This window comes from Microcaecilia unicolor, chromosome 9 (assembly GCF_901765095.1).
Source record: "Microcaecilia unicolor chromosome 9, aMicUni1.1, whole genome shotgun sequence".
NCBI classification, from domain to species: Eukaryota; Metazoa; Chordata; class Amphibia; order Gymnophiona; family Siphonopidae; genus Microcaecilia; species Microcaecilia unicolor.
Genome location: NC_044039.1, coordinates 151,882,434 through 151,907,509, shown reverse-complemented (window position 1 = coordinate 151,907,509; position 25,076 = coordinate 151,882,434). Strand labels below are relative to the sequence as shown.

Below are 25,076 nucleotides of genomic sequence, written 5' to 3'. Positions count from 1 at the left end.
TCTGGTGACCCCGGAGTGGATTGTTGTCACGACGGACGCCTCTTTGTCGGGCTGGGGAGCCCACTGCTTGGGAAGGACAGCGCAGGGGCTCTGGTCTCCTGCAGAGGCAAAGTGGTCTATCAACCTCCTGGAACTCAGAGCCATTCGGTTGGCGCTTTTGGAGTTCCTCCCGGTACTGGCGTTGAAGCCAGTACGGGTCCTGTCGGACAATGCCACGGCTGTGGCCTATGTCAACCGCCAGGGAGGTACCAAGAGCGCCCCTCTAGCCAAGGAGGCTATGAGTCTATGCCAGTGGGCGGAAGCGAACCTGGAGCAGCTGTCAGCGGCCACATTGCCGGAGTCATGAATGTCAAGGCGGACTTTCTCAGTCGCCATACCTTGGAGCCCGGAGAGTGGCAGCTATCTGCTCAGGCGTTCTTGGACATCACGAAGCGCTGGGACCAGCCGAGCCTAGATCTGATGGCGTCATCGGCCAATTGCCAAGTGCCGCGCTTTTTCAGCAGAGGACGGGACCCTCGCTCCCTGGGAGTAGATGCTCTTCTCCAACAGTGGCCGACACAAGAGCTTCTCTATGTGTTCCCGCCCTGGCCCATGCTGGGCAGGGTGCTAGACCGGGTGGCAAAGCATCCAGGCCGGATAATCCTGGTGGGTCCGGATTGGCCTAGACGTCCCTGGTATGCGGACTTGATCAGGCTCTCAGTCGACGATCCTCTGCGGCTGCCAGTGGAGCAGGGCCTGTTGCATCAGGGTCCCGTGGTGATGGAGGATCCCTCCCCCTTTGGTCTTACGGCCTGGCTATTGAGCGGCAGCGTCTGAGGAAGAAGGGCTTCTCAGACAAGGTCATCGCCACTATGCTGAGAGCGAGGAAGCGCTCTACTTCTACTGCTTACGCCAGGGTTTGGCGTACCTTTGCAGCGTGGTGTGAAGCAGGCTCATTTTCTCCATTCACTGCTCCAATTTCTTCAGTGTTGGCATTCCTGCAAGAAGGTCTGGAGAAAGGCCTGTCGCTCAGTTCCCTTAAAGTCCAGGTAGCGGCCCTGGCTTGCTTCAGGGGCCGCCTGAAGGGTGCTTCCCTGGCTTCGCAGCCAGATGTGCGTTTTCTCAAGGGAGTTAATCACCTGCGCCCTCCTCTGCACTCGGTGGTGCCTGCGTGGAATCTCAATCTGGTGCTAAGAGCATTACAGAAGCCGCCTTTTGAACCCTTGTCGAGGGCATCTCTGAAAGACCTGACGTTGAAAGCAGTCTTTTTGGTGGCTATCACTTCAGCCAGAAGAGTTTCCGAGCTCCAGGCGCTCTCATGTCGAGAGCCTTTTCTGCAGTTCACTGAGGCAGGAGTGACTATTCGCACAGTGCCTTCCTTCCTGCCCAAGATTGTCTCTCGCTTCCATGTGAATCAGCAGCTCTGTCTCCCTTCCTTTCGTAGGGAGGACTACACAGAGGAATACTCTGCTCTTAAATATCTGGATGTGAGACGAGTCATCATCAGATACTTGGAAGTGACCAATGATTTCCGGAATTCGGATCATCTGTTTGTCCTGTTTGCAGGTCCTCGTAAGGGTCTGCAGGCTGCTAAGCCTACAGTGGCAAGATGGGTCAAGGAAGCCATTTCAGCGGCTTATATGGCCGCGGGGAAGGTGCCGCCTATACAGCTGAAGGCTCACTCCACTAGAGCTCAGGCGGCCTCGATGGCAGAGGCCGGTTCCGTCTCCTTGGAAGAGATATGCAAGGCGGCAACTTGGGCATCGGCCCATACATTCTCCAAGCATTACCGCTTGACTGTGGTGGCACGGGCGGAGGCCCGGTTTGGAGATTCAGTGTTGAGTTCAGGGATTTCAATGTCCTGTCCTGGGTGAGTACTGCTTCGGTACATCCCACCAGTCTATGGATTGATCAGCATGATGATATGGAAGGTAAAATTATGTATCATACCTGATAATTTTCTTTCCATTAATCATAGCTGATCAATCCATAGCCCCTCCCAGATATCTGTACTGTTTTTATTCTGGTTGCATTTCAGGTTCAAGTTTAGTCTTCAGTTACTTCAGAAAGACTTCGTGTTCAAGTTTTTTCACTTGGATTCTTCAAGAGTTGAGACGAGTTTGTGTTACAGTGAGCTGCTGCATTCCTCTCCCCTCCGTTTTACGGGGCTGGATTGAGACTTAAAATTCTGCCGGCACTCCCTCCCGCTTCGTGCTGTTGTAGGGCAGCTTTGTACCCCTCCCGCATCGGCGGTGTTAGGGTCAGTCAGCTCCTCCCGCGGTTGCGGTTGCAGGATAAGCCAGATCCCCCCGCATTGGCGGGTGTGGTGTCCCTCCCCCGCTCCGCGGGGATGAGCTGGACGGATTCCCCTCCCCCACTTGTGTGGGGATGAGCTGGGTTAATTCCCCTCCCCCGTTTTGGTGGTGGTGAGCTGGGCAGAGTGTCCCTTCGTGGGTGTAATTCTCTAAGTGCTGAGTCCTGCGGATGGAGCTTTGATATCGACATACTGAGGAGTTTCCGGCAGCACATGACCACATATAGGGAGGCAAAAGTTTGCTCTCTATCTCCACCTGCTGGTAGATGGACACAACCCACCAGTCTATGGATTGATCAGCTATGATTAATGGAAAGAAAATTATCAGGTATGATACATAATTTTACCTTGGCTACTCACCCTGATATAATGTGATACCTCAGTGGAGTCACTCATCTGTGTCCCCTTCTCCGCAATAGTTGTTCTCAGTGGAGTCTTCAAGTGGTTCTTAAGACTCTTCAGTTGGCCCCCTTTGAGCCCCTACATTCAGCAACTATTTCTAGTTGCTATTTCATTGGCATGGAGAGTTTCAGAGCTTTAAGCGGTCTCTTGCAGGGATCCCTTTCTCTGCTTTTCTGACTTGAGAGTTTCCATAGGGACAGTTCTGTCCTTTTTTTCGAAGATTGTATATCCTTTTCATGTCATACTGTGTTTCTTTCATCCTTTTTCCAGGGCAGTCTATTCTGCAGAATGTGCTTCCCTGCGGCTGTAGAATGTGAAGTGCATCCTTAGGTGCTGTTTTACCACTACCAATGATTTCAGGCGGTCTGATCATCTTTTTATCCTCTTGTGGGAACCCGGAAGGGTTTTCCAGCCTCCAAAGCTACAGTGACTCGATGGCTTACGGAGGCTATTTCTTTGGGTTACATTCTGTGGGGTAGATCTGCTCCCATGCACGTCAATGCTCATTCAGCCAAGTCTTTGGTGACGACTTTGACTGACAGAGTCTAGGACAACTTAGTTAGCAGAGATCTGTCAATAAGCAATGTGGTCTTCTCATTCTTTTGTTAAGCATTACCGTTTGGATGTGTCTGCTTGAGCAGATGCTTCCTTCAGGGCCATGGTTCTTGCTGCAGGGATATCACAGTATCTCCCCTCTTAAGGATTGCTTTTGTACTTCCCAATTGTCTGGACTGATCCTTGGGATGTAATGGAAGGAAAAATTAGTTAATGATAATTTTCTTTCCTGTAGTTCCAAAAGATTAGTTCAGAGCTCCCGCCCTTCTGTGATGGTTTTGCTTTTTCCAGGTTCTGTGCAAGTTCTGATTCCATTACTTCTAAGGCACAAGTTTTGAACTTTATTTCATAGTTCTTTTCTCATAGCTCTGTTACTATCTAGAGGCTGGATGTTTTTTGTCTGGAAGTCACTCTTTTTCACTGCTTCATTATCGAATACTGGCTTGGTTGCTAAGCGCAGAAGCTTATGATGCATAACTCATTAGATTCTCTGTCTCCACCTGCTGGTGGATGGTCACAACCCATTTGTCTGTACTGATCCTTTGAGACTAAAGAAAATAAAATTATCAGGTAATTAACTAATTTTTCCATTTCCCCTGTCATAAAAGCATTCTATATTATAATTTGGGGAGCTATCGCTGACATGCAGATTTTATTCTACCAGAACCTATAGTGACCCAAATACAAATTGCTGATAGTTTGTCTCGTTTTTTTTTTCCATTTCCGTTTCTCCCCTCTCTCCAGCCAGGTGGATTATCGAGCAAAACTTTGGGCCTGTAACTTTTGCTATCAACGAAATCAGGTGAGAAAACAATTCAAAACAATGGAGGTCTCTAAACTGGTTTTCAACTTGAGCTGTCAATCAATTTTATTAAAATCCTTAACACTGCCTATAATTTATTTGTATCTTCATTACTTGATCAGTTTTTTCATTAAAAATGTATGCATATTTTTTATAGTTTCCTCCTACTTATGCTGGCATATCTGAGATGAACCAACCTGCAGAACTTTTACCACAGTTTTCTAGTATTGAATATGTTGTACAGGTAAGAATAACTCTCCAAACTTGTATAAATATTGGTTTTACCAAATTTTTCTGACACTGTCATAGCAAACATAAAGTCTACCTTTTTATTTTATAGGTTTATTTGGAAACTTAGTTTAGATTTAGCCCTTTTTCTGGTGTTTTGTGGTCACGTCATGATAATTGCTTAAACTAATGCACACTAACTGCAAAACCTTTGTGTTGAATTGTGGCTGTTCCCTTCGGTTAATAATTCTTTTTTAACATGTGTTAATTATATGGTGCCTAAGTGATAGTTATCACTTTTTAAGGTGGCATTAACTGCCCCTTCTATGTCATTACGCAGATCAGTCCAGAGACTTGCAGGTTGTGCCCATCTATCAGCAGGTAAAGATAAAAAGAATGCCAGAGCTTTGCCATATAGTGTCCTTTGCAGCAGCCTCATTTCCAGTATTCTCTCAATCTAGCTGGTGGATAGACATAACTTGTGTAGCTCTGGTTTGATGCTGGCTCCTGGCCTCTCCCTGGGTTCAGTTGAGCTTTGGGGGTTTGAGAGTCCTTGCATAGGTTCCGAGGTATACCTGGTGATGCCAAGTCCCTCCCCCAACCCTTCCTTCTCCTTTCTGCTGGGCTTCCGGCTTCTCCTGCCTCATTCTTCTATTGAACCTCCCCCCCCCCCAAAAAAAAAAATAGGCTGAAATTGGCCGTGGCTGCATTGAAGGAGCCAGCAGCACTAATTGGCTGTAGAGATTGGATTTCTGAGCACCATTTGTTGTTTCATGCTCTGCTTCTGCCAACATCCTTCACTGGAGCTGGTGAGTACTCTCCCTATTTATTGCTGCCCCCATCGAAACAGTAAAACACTGCTCCCAGTGTTGGAGCTTGAGAACAGTATTGGCAATCTGCAGTTCATATAATTGTGCTTCTTCTCACAGCCCCCTTCTGCCCAAAGTAATGGCTCAAGCTATCCTGGGAATGCCAGCAGGATCATCCGGGGATATTTTGGCAGGCTTTGCAATGCTTCCCTCGACCCATTCAGCCATGGCAACCATCTTTGAGGCGCCGACATGCTCTTCTCTAACTGAACTGGCTTACCGTTCTCTTGTGGGGGGACTGCAGTGGACCTCAAGGGAGCTGTTTTTGACAGTTCGGGGTCAGATTCTTCCGATACTCTGTTCTCCCTGAATTTGTGCTTTTGATGCACCAGGCTTATTTGTTGAAGAGACCACTGCCTTCTCAGACCTCTGCCTTCTCAGACCTCTTCTACCCTTCCAGTAGTCTAAAGAGGTGTGTTTGGAGGTACAGTGGGAGATGGATGATATCTGTATACTGTCAGAACATGGGTCAGACATCAGGGCCTCTTGTCCTTCGCTTTCTGACCCATTGCTGTTAAAATGAAATCGGACCTAGAAACAGCACTGCAGGAAGACCCAACAAAATTGGACAGTAATATACTAAAAAAAAAAAAAAAAATCGCACTTAAAAGCCTTTCTGAAGTAGCCATGTCATCAATCCCATCTAAAGCTCATGTAATCTATCTATTGATATAACATAAGAATAGCCATACTGGGTCAGACCAATGGTCCATCTAGCCCAGTATCCTGTTTCCAACAGTGGCCAGCACAGATCACAAGTACCTGGCAGAAACCCAAATCGTGGCAACAATCCATGCTACCAGTCCCAGGGCAAGCAGTTGCTTCCCTATGTCTGTCTCAATAGCAGACTGGATTTTTCTTCCAGGAACTTGTCCAAACCTTTTTTTAAACCCAGATACGCCTACTGCTGTTACTACATCCTCTGGCAAAGAGTTTCAGAGCTTAACTATTCGTTAAGTGAAAAAATATTTCCTTCTGTTTGTTTTAAAAGTGTTTCCATGAAACTTAATTGAATGTCCCCTAGTTTTTGTACTTTTGGAATGAGTAAAAAATTGATTTACTTCTACTCATTCTACACCACTCAGGATTTTATAGACCTCAATCATATCTCCCCTCATCAGTCTCTTTTCCAAGTTGAACATCCCTAACTTCTTTAGCTTTTCCTCATATGAGAGGCATTCCATTCCCTTTATCATTTTGGTCACTCTTTGAATCTTTTCTAATTCTGCTATATCTTTTTTGAGATACGGCGACCACAACTGAACGCAGTACACGATGTGAGGTTGCATCATGGAGCGATACAGATGCATTATAGTATTTTTGGTCTTATTCACCATCCCTTTCCTAATAATTCCTAACATCCTGCTTGCATTTTTTGGCCACCGCAGCACATTGAGCAGAATATTTCAATGTATTATCTTACAACTACACCTAGCTCTTTTTCTTGGTTGCTGACCCCCAAGGTGGACCCTAGCATCAGGTAATTATGATTTCAGATTCTTTCCAATGTGCATCACCTTGCATTTGTCCACATTAAATTTAATCTGCCATTTGGATACCCAGTCTTCCAGTTTCTTAAGGTCTTCTTGCAATATTTCACAGTCCGCACCTGTTTTAACAATATTGAAATAGTTTTGTGTCATCTGCAAATTTAATCACCTCACTCATCCCAATTTCCATATAATTTATAAATGTTAAATTGCACCAGTCCCAGTACAGATCCCTGTGGTACTTCACTGTTCACCCTTCTCCATTGAGAGAAATGAGCATTTAACCTACTCTGTTTTCTGTTCAATAAGCACTTTGTAATCCACACTAGAACATTGCCTCCTATCCCAGGAGTTTCTCATGAGGAATTTTATCAAAAGCTTTCTGAAAATGTAGATACACTATATCAACTGGTTCACCTTAATCCAAATGTTTATTCACGCCTTCAAAGAAATGAAGCAAATTGGTGAGGCAAGACTTCCTTTGACTGAACCCGTGCCGACTCTGTTCCATTAATGTCTGTGTTCTGTAGTTTTATTCTTTATAATAGTTTCTTCTATTTTGCCTGTTACTGATGTCTGGCTTACTGGTCTGTAATTTCCCGGATCACCTCTAGAACTCTTTTAAAAAATCGGCATCACATTGGCTACCCTCCAATTTTTAGAGTACCATTGGATGTATGCCATCTAGTCCAGGTGATTTACTACTCTTTAATTTGTCGTTTTGGCTCAGTACATCTTCCAGGTTTACCAAGATTTCTTTCAGTTCCTCCGCATCATCATCCTTGAAAACCATTTCTGGTACAGGTAGATCTCTTACATCTTCTTCCGTAAAGACAGAAGCAAAGAATTCATTCAGCAATGGCCTTATCTTCCCTGAGTGCCCCTTTTGCTTCTTCATGATACAACAGTCAGGTTCCCTCACAGGTTTTCTGCTTCTGATGGACCTGAAAAAGTTGTTACTGTGAGTTTTAGCCTGTGCGGCAAGTTTCTCTTCATATTCTCTTTTAGCCTTCTTTATTAGTGCTTTGCATTTGACTTGCCAGAGCTTATGTTGCTTCTTGCTTTCTTCATGTGGGTTCTCTTTCCATTCTTTGAAGGGCATTCTTTTGGCTCTAATAGCCTCTTTCACTTCTCCTTTTAACCATGCTGTCTGTTGTTTTCTCTTCTTTCCATCCTTGCAAATACGTGGAATACATCTGGTCTGGGCTTCCAAGATGGTATTTTTCAATAACATCCACAAATGATTTAGTGTCCTAACCATTGCAGCCAATTCTTTTAGTTTCTTTTTAATCATTTCCTCTTTTTTTTTTTTTTTTATAGTCGCCCTTTCGAAAATTTAAATGCAGCTACAGTAGATTTCCTTTGCGGGTTCATCCTAGCTAGTAGCTAAGACTCGATCATGTTATGATCACCGTTTCCCAGGAGACCCAACACCGCCACCTCTCGCCCTATGCCCTGCACTCCACCAAGGACCAGATCCAAAATGGCTTTCCCTCTTGTCTGTTTCTGCACCAGTTGCTCCAGGATGCAGTCATTTATTACATCTAGAAATTTTATCTCCCTGGCACTCCCTGATGTAACATTTATCCAGTCAGTATTGGGGTGATTGAAATCACTTGCCAGCTTTCCTAATTTCTGTAAATATTTCTTCATCTGTGCTGTCCCGGCGGACGGTACTACAGCCCTATAAGAATACTCCTTCCATTCACACGTGGAATTTCTATCCATAATGATTCCACGCTGCTGTTTCATGTGGAATGTTTATTTTGATGCAATTCCCCCTTTAACATATAACGCAGTCCCCCCTCCAGTTTGATCCTTTTTATCATTGTAATACAGTTTGTACCCTGTTAATAGTATCCCATAAATTGTCTTCTTTCCACCAAGTTTCTGAGATAATAAACATACATCCCCGGGGAAAATGTTCCATGGACTGATTATTTGGATCTGTTATTTTTCTTTCTCTTTCCAAATCTGAGTTGAAAGCAATTTACTTTCAGGTGCTTAAATTACATCCCAAATTGGCTCACTTTCTAGTTGTAATTGAAACAGTAGAAGATAAGGGTGAAGTGACTTTGCTCAACGTCACAAAGAACGTCATTGGGAGAAGTGGGATTGGGTCTCTGGTTTCATTGCATTTACAGCCCACTTATCTAACCACTAAGCTACCTCACTCCATATATGCTATACAAGCAGGATCTATAAATAATTGGTTCATATTCAAAAAGCATCTAGATATTCAGCATGGCACCTAAACCAACCTCTCCTCCCCCCCTTCTCTATTTCTGTGGATAACACTCTCATCCTTCCTGTCTCATCAGCTCGTACCTTGGGGTCATCTTCAACTCCTCCCTCTCCTTCTCTGCACATATTCAACAGACTGCTAAAACCTGTCATTTCTTTCTCTATAATATCACCAAAATTCGCCCTTTCCTTTCTGAGCATAGTACCAGAACCCTCATCCACACTCATCACCTCTCGTTTAGACTATTTCAACTTGCTTTTCACAGGTCTCCCACTTTTAGCATCTCTCTCCTCTTCAATCTGTTCAAAATTCTGCTGCACGACTAATTTTCCGCCAGTGTCGTTATGCTCATATTAGCCCTCTCCTCAAATCACTTCACTGGCTTCCTATCCGTTTCCGCATACAGTTCAAACTTCTCTTATTGACTTTTATAAGTGCATTCACTCTGCAGCTCCTCAGTACCTCTCCACTCTCATCTCTCCCTACATTCCTCTCCGGGAACTCCGTTCACTGGGTAAATCTCGCTTATTTACACCCTTCTCCTCCACCACTAACTCCAGACTCCGTTCCTTTTATCTTGCTGCACCATATGCCTGGAATAGACTTCCTGAGCCGGTACATCAAGCTTCATCTCTGGCCGTCTTCAAATCTAAGCTAAAAGCCCACCTTTTTGATGCTGCTTTTAACTCCTAACCCTTATTTTATCATCCCCACTTTAATATTCCCTTATCTGTTGTTTGTCCTGTTTGTCCTGTTTGTCCTAATTAGATTGTAAGCTCTGTCGAGCAGGGACTGTCTCTTCATGTTCAGGTGTACAGTGCTGCGTACGTCTAGTAGCACATTAGAAATGATGATGAGTAGTAGTAGTATAACAGGGCGACTAGGTGCATGTTTTAAACTGTTATCCTATTTTAAGCATATTCTAAAGTAGAGGAGTGTGGTAGCCGTGTTAGTCCACTCTTAAGGTTATCAATAGAAATCAAACAAAATAAAACATGGAAAAGAAAATAAGATGATACCTTTTTTATTGGACATAACTTAATACATTTCTTGATTAGCTATCGAAGGTTGCCCTTCTTCGTCAGATCGGAAATAAGCGAATGTGCTAGCTGACAGTGTATATAAGTGAAAACATTCAAGCATTGCTATGACAGTCTGACAGGGTGGGAGGATGGGGGTGGGTAGGAGGTATGCATGGGGACATCAAAGCATATCATTGATATTCTAACAGGATGGGTGTGGATAGGTGAGGGGTGGGGTGATCAACAGAGACATACAGATTTATGGTTTATAATGGGCTAGGAACCCCAGATCCTTGTTAAGTCCTTTCTGTTGGGTGTTAAAATATTCAATCATTCTGACTTCAAAGGTCTTACGTTCTTGTATGGTTTTAAAGTTACCTTTCAGTATTCTCACTGTGAAATCACTGGTACAGTGTCCTGGTTCTGTGAAGTGCTGTCCCACCGGGGTGGGGGCCCTACTGGCTGTATTGTTCATGTGATATATATGTAAATTAAATCTTGTCTTAAGCATCTGGCCTCTTTCTCCAATATAGCATCCTTCGTTACATTTTTTACACTGAATGATATATACCACATTGGAAGATGAGCAAGTGAAAGATCCCTTTATGTTGAATATCTTTCCTTTGTGGATGACTTTGGGGTCCTGTGAAATATTTTGGCATAGTTTGCAACTGGGTAAATTACAGGGAAGTGTGCCCTTCTGTTCCTTTTCAGTCTGTGATGGAAGTTTACTTCTGATTAGCTTGTGTTTTAAGTTGGATGGAAGATACCGCATACAGCCGCATGAAAAAGCAAATGAACAAACTTTTGGAAAAAGAAACAAAAGTGAACAGTCATCTTTACTTTCTGACAATCTGCAAGAAGAATGGCATCATTTCCAAAGGACTGAGGATCAAAAATCCTTTGGCTACTACTTACAATTTTGACTATGCAGAGAAACTCTGCAAACGCACTAGTCAGAAACTAAGAAATGAACTTATACATTCAACTCTACAAGAAAAAAAGAATAATACAAACCCAAAGGGATGTAATCATGAGGAACATGGAGGAATTACATCCACACCTTGTGAACCAACTTAAAGAGGACCTACATAACATCCAAGGAGAAAAACAATACATTGCTATCCGCAAAAAGGAAATAAAGCTATATTCTCTTTTTCAGAATCAAAGAGAGAGAAACTGCTTATCCTTGAATAGCTACAGCTCTGCAGAACCAACATCCCCAGACACCTTGGAGACACTTGGATACACATCTGAGGCATGTGAAAATCGGAGCCCAAACAAACCAGGGAATACTGATCACACCTTTACAGATGCAAACCAAATGGGGATAATAAACCTCTCGAACCATCAATTATCACAGCATGAGGTCTCTGTGCTCTCCAAAGGGCTCTCATTCTGCCCATCCAGTAAACTAGATGAAATCCAACTATATTCATACCTAGAAGAATTCTTTAGAAAAATGCGCCTTAAAACACATTTCTATAATAAAGGGACACCAAACAGACCGGAATACAGTCTTAAACAAAAGAACACTTATTTCACCCCACAGGAGGGACAAAACTACAAGCTGGATAATTACATAGAAAGTTTCAGAAATAGGGTGAAATCCCAACTTTCCAACAAACAAAAGAGAATCCTGTACAATCTTACCCCACCAGAAAGAGCGGCCATAAGAACCCTACAAACTAACGAATGCATTATCATCAAACCCGCAGACAAAGGAGGCGCAGTGGTAATTATGGACATACAAAATACATTGAAGAGCGGCACAGACAGCTCTCAGACAATAAATACTACAGGAAACTAACTGAGGACCCCACACAGGATTACACAAAACAGCTGAAAGACCTTATCAAAACATTTCCTACACAAGCGCAACCTCACCTGAAGAAACTCATACCAAACCAGCCTGCTGTGGGCACATTCTACATGCTACCCAAGATCCACAAACCGGGAAACCCTGGCAGACCAATCATATCAGGTATTGGCACACTCACGGAAGAAATATCTGGATTCATAGAGGGAATTCTGAAACCTCTCGTACACAAAACTAACAGCTTCATACAAGACACCACAGACTTTCTGAATAAATTGAAAAAATATCAAGCAACTACCACCTAACACCCTTCTGGTCACGATGGATGTAGAATCACTATACAGCAACATTCCACATGCGGATGGCATAGCTGCATGTGGAAGACTCCTAAAAAAAATCCACACTGGACCATCAATACTCACCAGAAACTATTACAAAATTAATCAAATTCATTTTAACTCACAACTACTTCCGCTTTAACAATGATACCTATCTACAAATAATGGGCACTGCGATGGGCACCAGGACAGCACCCCAATATGCCAACCTTTTTATGGCTGAGCTAGAAGAGACATTTCTGAATACACACCAGACCAAACCTCTAAAATACTACCGGTACATCGATGACATTTTTATGATTTGGACGGAGGGTGAAGAAACTCTGAAACAATTTTATTCTGCCTTCAATACATACCATCCTACAATCAGATTCAACATTGACTACTCCCCAGAAAAAGTCAATTTTTTGGACACCACGGTCTCAATCAGTGATGGCTGTATACAAACATCTATATACAAGAAACCCACAGACAGATGCAGCTACCTCCCAACTCCAGCTTCCATCCTTCACATACAAAAAGATCCATTATTTACAGCCAAGCCACAAGATACCACCGTATCTGCTCTGACCCAGGGGACAGAGATAGACACCTTACAGGCCTGACTGCATCCTTCAAACAGAAAGGCTACAACCCCAAAATAATCTCCAAGAATATTGCCTCCTCCCTCAAAACACCCAGGGAGAATCTGCTACAGACAGAAAAAATCCACAGACAGAATCCCCCTTGTAGTGACATACAAACCAGAGCTGGAAAAACTGAGGAAAATCATAAGAAATCTACAACCTATACTCCAGGAGGATGAATTACTGAAAGAGATATTCCCATCCCCACCAGTACTGGCCTTCCGACAGCCACCCAACTTAAAACACAAGCTAATCAGAAGTAAACTTCCATCACAGACTGAAAAGGAACAGAAGGGCACACTTCCCTGTAATTTATTCAGTTGCAAACTATGCCAAAATATTTCACAGGACCCCAAAGTCATCCACAAAGGAAAGATATTCAACATAAAGGGATCTTTCACTTGCTCATCTTCCAATGTGGTATATATCATTCAGTGTAAAAAATGTAACGAAGGATGCTATATTAGAGAAACAAGCCAGATGCTTAAGACAAGATTCAATTTACATAGACATCACATGAACAATACAGCCAGTAGGGCCCCCACCCCGGTGGGACAGCACTTCACAGAACCAGGACACTGTACCAGTGATTTCACAGTGAGAATACTGAAAGGTAACTTTAAAACCATACAAGAATGTAAGACCTTTGAAGTCAGAATGATTGAATATTTTAACACCCAACAGAAAGGACTTAACAAGGATCTGGGGTTCCTAGCCCATTATAAACCATAAAGCTGTATGTCTCTGTTAATCACCCCACCCCTCACCTATCCACACCCATCCTGTTAGAATATCAATGATATGCTTTGATGTCCCCATGCATACCTCCGACCCACCCCCATCCTCCCACCCTGTCAGACTGTCATAGCAATGCTTGAATGTTTTTCACTTATATACACTGTCAGCTAGCACATTTGCTTATTTCCGATCTGACGAAGAAGGGCAACCTTCGAAAGCTAATCAAGAAATGTATTAAGTTATGTCCAATAAAAAAGGTATCATCTTATTTTCTTTTCCATGTTTTATTTTGTTTGATTTCTATTGATAAGCATATTCTACAAAAAAAATAGATGATCATGAGGCATATTTTCAAAGCACTTGTTACAAAGTTCTATAGGTTACTATGTAAGTCTAAGTGCTTTGAAAATGAGCTCCATGTCTCTTTATAGAATACTAGCAACATAAAGTAAACACCACAATCTAATACACATTATAGACATATGCTGGAAGGTATGTAAATAATAGTATTCTATAGTTTAGTGTAGACCTATATACTCTGCTTATACACATGACCACTGGCAAAGTATGCACTATAAGAGGCCATTTGTGTGTGTAGGTAGCCACTTGTACAAGTAAATGACTGCCATCATTTATGCATGTTCCACTGCCTAAAACTAGGCAGCTCCTTACAAAATTACCTCACAAACATTTACATGCTTTTTATTTAAAAAAAAAGTGTGGGAGGATTTGATGCATAGTGTTTATAGCAATATTCAGCAATACATATAACACTATATGTAGAGCAGAGGCAGTTGGTTTGGGGTGTTCAGGGGGCAAATCTGTAGAGACTATACATATGGGCAGTGATATTGGACCTCTATATGTATATATTTGACTTGGACATGGAAAATAGCATTTCTGCAGTCCTCTCTATAAGCTATATGTAAAAACTATGATATTTGGTACTTCTATGTTGAAGTGTATATAGAACTTTAATTATACAGTAGAAGTCCAAAATTCCAAACTGCTTGAGGATCGGGTCAGTCTGGATTTTTGGACTTTCCGGATTCTAAGGCAGTACTTGTTACCCAGCAGCCAACCCCTCTCCCAGGCCCACAAGGCTGCCCTCCTCTCTCCTTTCTCCCCCCCCCCACATGATCCAGTGTCTTTCCCCTCTGACCTGTCCCACCCTTCTGATACAACTTCCTGTTGTCGAAAGGGTGGGACAGGTCAGAGGGAAAAGGCTATCTGCATTCTGGAGGCAGCCAGTGAATGAGACTGCTGCTGGTGCTGCAGCAGCACCGAAGACTAAAAGGTATCTGTAATAAAGAGCAGCAGGCAGGGCTGGGATTGGGGGGAACAACGCGAGGCTATGCAAGGTGGTGGAGGGAAAAATGGAAGGGGAGAGGCGTAGCCGCAGGAGGGGTCTTTTTGTGGAGGGGGGGACTGGGAGAATGAGAAGCAAGCGCAGGGCCAAGAACCGAGGGAGAAAAGCTATTCCTAGGTGGGGGGGGGGGGGTCTGGATTCTTAGGCAGTTGGCAGGCAATTTTAAAAGGCCTGGATTCTCAGGTGGTCCGGATTTCCAGCATCCAGATTTCTGGACTTCTTCTCTAGTATATGCAGCTGTGGTACCTATACATATAGGGCCAAATTCTGTAAGTTGTGCCTATTGGCACTGAAAATTTAACACTCTTCGTGCATTCATCCTTTATAGAATTGTGTTTAGCACGTAACTGTAGGCACTTGCAATTAGGCCTCCTATGAGCAGGCCTAGTTGTAGGCGCTTGCAGTTAGCCGCCACTGTTTGTACTTGCATAACATTTAGGAATGCCCCTAGCCACCACGCCCCCAAATAGTTAAACGCATTAGGATTTATGCGCAGATCATTATAGAATATGTATGTAAATCCTAATTAGGGCCAGTTAGTGCTGAAAATTGGTTATCACTAATAATCAGCACTGATTGTCTCATTCACTTAAGTTCCCGCTCATGCATACACCACCTTGCACTTATGCAACAAATGTTTTGCATGTCTGTTATACAGTACTGTTGAGAACACGACTAGCACTTACGTGAGTGACAGTCATTCATGGATAACTTACACATGCGCAATTGGCGCCTAGTTGTAGGTGACCTGTTATTGAATGAGGGTGATAGTGCCTCTAAATATGAGTAGTCTAGATTAGACACTTCAAATTTTCCTCTAGAGATGTTTTAGTAAAAATTGACCTGACTATATGAGGCCAATAACCTTGCATAGGTTGATTTGAGAGAAATTTTTAAATAGTTTTTAAAATGTATTTATAGTTGACTTATTTGACTTTTTTAGTGCAGTGATTCCAGACCTGTGTTTGAGGATTTCCTGCTAGTTGGTATTTTTAGAATATGTGCAGTGAATATGTATGAGATGGACATGTGTACAACTAAGGCAGTAGTAGAGAATCCACAAACGTGGAGAACTCAACGAATCCCACGGATAGTCACAATACAACAAAGCAGTGGGTAAAAAACCAGGAGTTCCAGAGTGAAGATGAACCAAACGTTATTAATCAGTATATTGACTCGACACAGAATTAGCAATGTTGTAAAATACAGTCTGTATTATAGTGGTCTTAAAAAAGACCTTTGTTCTGAAGCGTGAGCCAGATTTTACAACATTGCTAATTCTGGATCATCATTATCAGTCTCAACTCAAGTATTTAGACTCCTGATGTAGGCCCTTTGGCCGAAACACAACGTTGTGTCGAGTCAATATACTGATTAATAAAGTTTGGTTCATCTTCACTCTGGAACTCCTGGTTTTTTACCAACTAAGGCAGTATACATACATGTACATGCGCACACACACACACACACACACATACTTATCTTGTGTGTGTATATGTACGTACTGCCTTAGTTGTATGCAGATCCATCTCTCATACACATTGTTCATGTCCTGAAAACCCAATTGGAGATACCAGAGCACAGGTTTGGGAACCACAGTTTCAGAATTTAATTTTCTTAACATCTATTTTCTATAGCGTGGGCCTCAGATGCCATTAATATTTCTGTATGTTGTGGACACATGTATGGAAGATGAAGACTTACAAGCCCTGAAGGAATCTATGCAGATGTCACTAAGTCTTTTACCGCCGACTGCCTTGGTGGGTCTCATTACCTTTGGGAGGATGGTGCAGGTCCATGAGCTTGGCTGTGAAGGAATCTCCAAAAGCTATGTTTTCCGCGGGACAAAAGATCTGACTGCAAAGCAACTTCAGGTACTCTGCAAGAAAATAAATGTGCAATATCCAGTTCATGTTCCTGAACGTATACAAGGGAGTTTGTGTGTTTGTGTGATGTTGGTCATGTCTGCTGCTGCCCTGGTTGCAAACGTGGGCAGATGACATGTAGTGCACAGTGGTACATACTGTCTGTTAGTGGCGGTGATGATGTGGCAGAGTGGCTGCACATCACCCAACCACATAAGTTGTTTGTGTATTGGGAAATGCAAGCAGCTGGTGGGAGGACAGATGGGATTGGTGGATGGGAATTTCTGCTATTTACAGTAATATATTTCATGTGACCATTACAACTTGAGTAAAGTAATTTAAAGTAAAAGTACTAACAAAAAAAAAAAAGCAGTATTTCGGTATTCAGTGGATGGCTAATGGTTTTGGTTAGTGCAGTGGACTTGATCCTGGGGAACTGGGTTCTATTCCCACTGCAGCTCCTTGTGACTCTGGGTAAGTCACTTAACCCTCCATTGCCCCAGGTACAAATAAGCATCTGTATACGTAAACCGCTTTGAATGTAGTTGCAAATAAAAACCCACAGAAAGGCGGTATATCAAGTTCCGTTCCCTTTCCCTTTTGGAAGATAATCATTCCCTCTTTTTTCCTCTGATATACATTGTTATTCCCATGTCAGTATTATTCAGAGGTTCCAACTATTAGTAAATTTACTAACGGTCTAACTACGAGTACAGCATTGATGTCTGTTAAAAAAAAAATAATTTCAATAAAAATGTCAAGAGGTGACAAGGTTTGCATTTCTAGGGAGCAGTGGCTGGGCTCAGGCCAGTTTCTCCTGTGCCATGGATTCAGGTTCTCCAAGACTACAATGCTGAGAAGATATGGATAACATTTTAGCTAACGTGTATATGACCAGTGCTATATGTTCACAAACCTGTGTCCCTGAGACTTTTTGTGTAGGCTGTATCTAACCACTAACAGGGTCATGAAACTGTGCTGCTGGATATAGAATAAAGGCCTTTATTGTGAACCAGGTCTTCTTGTTTTATGGTCATCCCTACTTATTTATTCATCTTTATTGCTTTCTGAGGAACTGTTTTTTTTCTGCATGGGGTAGCAAGTGTACTCAACAATGACATGACTTCATAGCCTAAGTAAAGCTGTTCAGGGAACCCTTTGGCCGAAACCTAGTTCTGAAAACTTCAGATTCAGGCAGAAGAAATCCCACAGCATATAGAAATTCGATGGAGTAATATAAAAGACTTTCCACGTGTAAATCTTGTTTTATGTACAGAAAAGGCCTTTTTTAATGCATAGCTGCATACATACTTAATAAAATATGCATGCTGAAAGATCATGTATATTTTTACATGGACTGCATGTAGATGATCACAATGGAGGGCATCGGCAAAATTGCAAAGTATTTTACACCATCTTTGGAGCAGGTGTAAAATAGCGCATTTCAATTAGTGCACTGCCGGGCTAGATCTGGGAATCTATTTTATAAAGGCACATAAGCACCTTTGTCTTGATAAAATATTCCGGGAGGAATTCTGCCCTATTGTGTAATGTTGGTTTTGCACAGAATTCTGCACTTACTGTACACTGCTTAGATTTCTTTCTGAAAATTTGCAATATATCAAATTGAACTTTAACTTGCACTTCCTATACAGAATTCTGTGCAGGCAAAGGCTCAACCTCTCTCCCTATGTAACTTTGTGTGCTTTGAAAATGAGCACCTATATGATCTAACTTCTTGTATAAATTTTCTGGAGTTACTGCTGGAATCTCAAGTGGGAAAGAGAACAAGGAGTCCCAGTCTCTTTAAGGTTCTGATTCATTGAGGGTCCCCCCACCTTTTGTGTTTAGTCATAAAGACCTTGAGGGTAATTTTATAATGTCATGCCTACTTTATAAAGCAAGGTAGATGCCTACTTGGCTTAGTGCAGGTGCTAGCAATTAAGAAGCTCGAGGGCTGGTGTAAATGTTAGCGTGTACTTTCTGCTAATACATGTGTAAATTAAGGAATTTTATAATCTACCTGGCCACCTTGTTGGGAAGACTAGATGAAGCGTACAGGTCTTTGCTGTGTAAGTGCAGACTCCACCAATGCTCCATCCATACTTCACCCTGTGCACACCCACAGTGAACGTACTTGCTATGAAATGTGTGTGTGTTTTCACACTAGTTGGTATTTTATAAGAGGTCATTTATGTGCATTGTTAAAACCTAAAACTAGGGAGCTCCGTATAAACTATCCCCTTATTCAAATTTACTTTTGCAGTTTGGGTTTTGAATTGGGAAGGGGACTTAGGGATACGAGGCAGAGGCCCTATGTTATTCCTCTGCAAGGCAGCCTTGGTGAGGAAAAAAATGCATACTCCAAGAATGGTACAACTGGAGAGCCCCTCTTATTGGCAGTGGTGAAATCTGTTGCATACTTTTATGATGTGAGAGATGATGAACGTTTACCTTACTAGTAAACGTTCCAGGTGCTTCTTAGCAGTTTGGAATAATTATTCAGTCTCTTAACCCAAAGATTGGGAGCATTGTCTTGAATAAGTTAACAGCTTTCAGAGTAACGGAATGCTCCATAAGGGCATCGTCTATCTCTAGTACATGTCTCTATTTTTCTTTTTGTTGGGGGAGGGTGGTCAGGTTGGGAGGTTGGTTAGTGGGTTGGATGCTGGGGGAATTGAGGCCCAGATGCATCAACCAAACGTTAAAAAATCAAAATCGTAAAAGTGCTTAGCGAATTTGAAAAAACGAAGAATGCTAAAAAAAAACGCTTCAGAAATGTTCGGTGCAGTATTGAAAAGAAGGATGTATCACACATTCGCAATTCCCATCGTTAAACGGCCCCTAAAGCATGCGCAGAGCAGCCAAGCGTTATGCTGGCTGCTCTGCGCAAGCCGCAAACGTCAAAACAAACAAAAAAAAGCCACAACACATACACGTGGCTACCCGGTCTGCACCAATATAAAAGTACAAAAAAAAAGGATCGGGAGGGGGGCAAGGGTGCTCGTCCGGAGTGTCCTGTATGGATGGCCTTGCCCCCCCCCCCCCCCGCTGCACCCTGCTTTCCGCCGCTCCCCCCCAACGAAAAAGTGAAATTTTAGTAGCCCCGGCCCCCCTCCCTCCCTTCCTGTTCCTCTGTTTTGCCAAAGTTCCGCCTCCCGTCATTCCTCCACCCCGTGTCCCAACCCCCCTCCGTATTACGGGCCCGGGCAGCGCCTCTCACCTCTTTCTGAAGGTGCTACAAAGGCAGGAAGAAGATCTGTTGCATCGTGTTGGTCGCAGAGTCTTCATGACGTCTCTTCTTCCCTGGCCAGGGAAGAAGAGACGTCATGAAGACTCTGCGACCAACAACAGACTAGGCCAGGGAAGAAGAGACGTCATGAAGACTCTGCGACCAACACGATGCAACAGATCTTCCTGCCTTTGCAGCGCCTTCAGAAAGAGGTGAGAGGCACTGCCCGGGCCCGTAATACGGAGGGGGGTCTAGGTGGAGGGGGGGAGCGGCGTAGTCGACCTCAGGGGGGGGCGGGGGTGGGACGTGGGGTGGAGGAATAACGGGAGGCGGAACTTTGGCAAAACAGAGGAACAGGAAGGGAGGGGGACCGGGGCTACTAAAATTTTGCTTTTTCGTTGGGGGGGGGGGGGGGGGCGGCGGAAAGCTGGGAGCAGCGGGGGGGGGGGCAAGGCCGTCCATACAGGACGCTCCGGACGAGTGCCCTTGCCCCCCTCCCGATCCTTTTTTTTTTGTACTTTTATATTGGTGTAGACGGAGAGGGGAGCAGCGGCGACCTGGGGCATCAATAAAGGACGCCCCTGACGCGCGTTTTCGCCCCCTCTTTTTTTTTTTGTTTGTTTTTACATTAAAAGTTTTAGCGGACAGCCCTAACGAGAGGTACAGACCTCTCGTTAGATTTCAGGGTGTTTTGTTCACTTTTCGTGCATTAAACTAATCGGAAAATGTTAGTGCATGTCATTTCAATAGGGTTTGTAGACTAATTGCTCATCTGCATTCCGTTTTCGTTAGCTGCTACCATCGTCGGAAAATGGGCTTTAGTGCATCCAACGGGTAGAAAGTTCTTCGTTAAAGGCTCATTTAACAAGCAAAAACGTTTAGTGCATCTGGGCCTGAGTGACTTAGGGGAGTTGGGTTGGGAATAGTGTGAGTTGGGGGAAGGCTATCAGAGTCCAAGCCTCCTTTTGTAGGTGTGGTAGGGGTTTATAACAGAAATGTCTTTTTAAAGTTGTTCTCCAAGGATGCTGTAGACTTTATCGCTGTTACTTTGTTCATTGCTAATTTCTTGGTTGGCTGCCGGTCTAATTGTTGTTGTTGTACTAGCTTTGTTTTTCCTTGCCTTTTTATATTGTTTGTATTTAATAAAATTTATTTCATAAACTATCCCCTTAGGTGCATGATGAAGAATTTGTGATTCTGTTCCTGTGGAATTTTGCACGTAATTTAATGATCATGTCAAAGTCACATGATTCCCTCAGTACCAGCAATATAAAGCCTACTTCAGGCAAGCACTGCATCACTTCCATCCTACCACTTGCTTTCACTAACTTCCTCTTTGTATGTTCTTTCTTTCCAGTTGAACCATTCCTGAAACATGATTGCTGACTTTACATAGCTGTAGGTTAGTGAAGGAGCTGGTCTGAAACAGAATCAGTATTGTGGGGCTCTCAGGCTATTTCTCCCATGGGGAAGCCAGGAAGGGGCAGAGCTTTATGATCCATAACAGTGAACTGCAGGAATTTTTGTCCCAGAGATTGGGTTTTGGGAATATCCCCAACTGGAAGCGAGGGTCCATGTGATGGGGAGGAAGAATTGGTGGCTGACTGAGAGGGAGGGGACCAGAGCATGGAAGGGATTTTATTTTTAAGTGCAGCTGGTAGCTGACTAGCTGGCAGGGAAGGTAGATGCAATTTGCTGTTTGGATGGGAAGATTTGCGAGGGAGACTAAGGAGGGCTGCTGGTGGGGCAGGGGTTGGGATTGAGTCGGCAACTGGAATCGGGTTGCCCTTTGGCTTTGGATTTTATTGGATATGTTTGATGTACTCCTGGGTTTACCCCATTGTATGCAGGAACCTGTTATCATTTGTGCCTTTCTTTTGGAATACATGTGATAAATGTGAAGTGCAAGTATGTGACACACACGCGCGCACACACTTTTATAGTGGCTCCCTTATTTTTTTGTTTGTTTACACTACAAAATCAGTAATGAAGAAAATATTTAATTACAGGAAATGTTGGGACTTGCTAAAGCACCAGTGTCACAAACAACTCGTGGTACTCAAGTTCAGCAACCACCTCCTTCTAACAGGTAATGATAAGGTACATTTCTTTTATTACAGCTGTAGAAAACAAAACATTTTTGTTGGATGCTTCACTGAGACTTAGTAGTAGCAGGATTTGATCATAGATCTAATTTGAAGAAAATATTATCTGTTGTATAGAAAGCAGCAGGGGAAATTTTGACAATAAGATGACATGAATTAAGCATTATTACTAGAATTCAAAGCTATCTGAATCTGTCCAGTACTGGATCTTTCCTGCCATATCTGTACAGAAGGAAGCTCCAAATGCATGGAAATATCACAATTTCTGCAGTACCTGGACGTTATAGTATTCAGAGGTATCTCTTTACATTTCTTTACAAAAAGGAAGTTAGAATCTCATGCAAATGTTTACTCAGCACACAGACATAAGGAGGGTAATTTTATAAGTGATGATTATTGTGTTAGGTCAATTAAAAAAAATAAGTAGGTGCACATAAAATAATAGTTTAAGTGGCAGAATTTGTGCCTACTTTGCAGGTGTGGACATTTATACTAGAGACCGACTGAATTTCGGTTTTGGTTATGGTGCTGAAACTGGCCCAGAATCCTTTTTCTGCCTGGTTTCAGCTGAAAGGCTATAGCCGAAACTGATCATGTGTTTTCTGTGGAAGCTGAAAATTTCTGCTTTGTCCTGTTTGTCTTTGTCCCTCCCACTCTCCTTCAAAAAGGAGTTGCCTCTCTCTTCCCCCCCCCACCTGTAGAAACCCCATCTTGGACCTGTCCTTGTGGTCTAGGAGTTTATTCAGGGCAGGAGTGATCCCCAGTTGCTCTTTCATGTTGGTTCTACTTTCAAAATGGCAGCTGTGACCTCTTGCAGCAGTCTCGTGAGATTGGAGGTGGGTGGGTGGCTGGCTGGGTTCATATCAGGCTCTGCAACTTAGGTTAAATAATACACTTTTTACTTATTTACAACCCAAACCTTTACTGATTTCTGCTTAGTCTGTGTTGAGGCACCAGCCCTCAATTTTACTTTGAACTTCTTTCATTTATTTTGGCTGGGGAAAGGAAACTTTTATCTTCCCTTTGTTTTACAAATAACTCTCCTCATGTCCTGTGATCGGAGCTGGATCTATATTTACATCTAACCCTCCTCCTGGACAACAAAGAAAAAGCCTACAGCAGTCTGCATCAGTTGTACCATTCAAGGTTATCAAAATGAGAAACTATAAAGTTCAAACCTGCAATCTGTGAGTTAAAGTTTTATTTTACCTATGTAACTATTTCTAAAATTCTGAATCTGTTAGATTCCTTAAAACTAAAGTTAACCATCAACTCCCTCTGCATTAAGTCTCCAAAGAAATTCACGTAGAAATGCTAAGTACAGCTATTTGTTTCTCTATTGCTGGAAGCCTTTGATCTCACAGGCCTGGTCTGAATTTACAACTTTAAAAAGGTCTGTTCTTTTAGATTATGTAAAGCTTTAACCCTGCATTGCTAACTAGTAATATCGCTGATCCACAGGGTGAACTCCACAAGGTGGACTGCAGTGCCACCCAGTGAAATTTTGACTGACTAGCTTCTGACACAGAAAATGTGCCTTGATCCGGCAGACCACGAGACCTCAATCCCAGTGGTGTGTGGGAGAGGAAACCATAATCCCCACCAACCAAAGAGAAGACAAAAGTGCACGAGGTCAAACACCTACATAACAGTACTTAAAAGATCACCTCATTGCTACACCAAAGCTACCCCCACCACCCCCAAACCACCCTTGGGAAATATAGGACTGGTGAATGCCAGATGAGCTGCAAAGAAATCCTGCATCTTGACATCTGAGGAATAAGTGAAACCTGGCTAGATGAAAGTGGGGGTTTACCACTGGCTGAACTATGCTCAACAGGTTTTCAACATCCAACATCAACCAAGACCAGGAAGATGGGGTGGAGGGGTAGCAGTCTTGATTTGGGATACAATCAAACTGCACAGAATATCCATCCCCTAGCTACATGAATCAGAATATCTTTTAATCCAACTTGAAGAGGAGAAAGCAATCTGGTTGCTCATGGTATACTGAGCACCTCATAAAAACACATTATCTGTGCAAGAACTAGACCTGATTACTCAAGTAACCCAGAATTACCCTAGGATGGTGGTCATGGGAGATTTCAGTCTACACATCGAAACCCCAGATACCACCACAGCTGCCTTTCTGGACACGATGACAGCACTAGGATTTACACAGGTGATCAATTTTCCAACCCACACAAACGATCATGTACTAGACCTGGTATTCTACAAAGGGGTGGGTATCCCAGAATTCTGGGATAAAAGTATTGAAATAGCACCCCTAATTACCATTTTCTAATTAAATTTTCCCTAAGTGACCACCTGAAACAAATGGCACCTCCCAGAGTGTAGTTTTCTTTTCATCCACATGTAGATAGTGCAAGGTCTCTAGGAAATTCTCAACAGTCAGCTTTTTTTTTTTGTCTCTGAAGTTGACATTTGGAATACACACTTAGCCAAGACCCTAGAGAAAACAGCACCTCTAAAAAAAGGTCTTATGCCCCACTCACAAACACTCACCTTGTTTTTCTCCAGAACTTTGGATCCTTAAACGCAAAGGACGGAAACAGGAAAGGAGATGACGTAAATCTTGCCTGGATGAAGACAGGTTAAACTGTAAGAAGCATATGACAAAGTACTGCCAAGCCTTAACAACAACCAAAAAACAATATTTCTCTCAGTACATTGCACAGGCTGCCATTTCAACCTAGCAGTTGTTCAGTATAGTAAACAGCCTACTGCAACCCCCACAAGAGAATCAGCCTGCCCAGTCTAAACTGAACAGCAATGATTTTGCTGCATACTTTGCCAACAAAATTAAGTCTCCACCAGGTTTACAGTCAATCCCACCCAGTCTCCAATCAGTTAACCATGAGATCACAAACTCACCCCCTCCTGACAGAGACAGATGGGACACTTTTAACCCAATGACAGAGGAGAGCCTTGACAAAATCCTAAGAGACTTTCGACCAACTACCTGCTCCCTCAATCCCTGCCCATCAAAGATAGTGCAGCAGTTGAGTATCGGCCTCATAGAAAGTGCCACAAAAATTATGAATGCCTCTTTTTCCA

At 43.0% G+C, this 25,076-nt stretch overlaps 1 protein-coding gene across 1 annotated transcript in view; it reads left to right on the top strand.

Moving 5' to 3' along the window:
• LOC115477307 (protein transport protein Sec23A) overlaps nt 1-25,076 on the top strand; it is a 192,416-nt gene that overhangs the window by 9,549 nt on the left and 157,791 nt on the right. The window contains exons 3-6 of the mRNA XM_030214093.1: nt 3,995-4,052; nt 4,210-4,296; nt 16,434-16,670; nt 21,903-21,982. Of these exons, the coding sequence (XP_030069953.1) occupies nt 3,995-4,052; nt 4,210-4,296; nt 16,434-16,670; nt 21,903-21,982 (462 nt within the window). The remainder of the gene's footprint in view (nt 1-3,994; nt 4,053-4,209; nt 4,297-16,433; nt 16,671-21,902; nt 21,983-25,076) is intronic.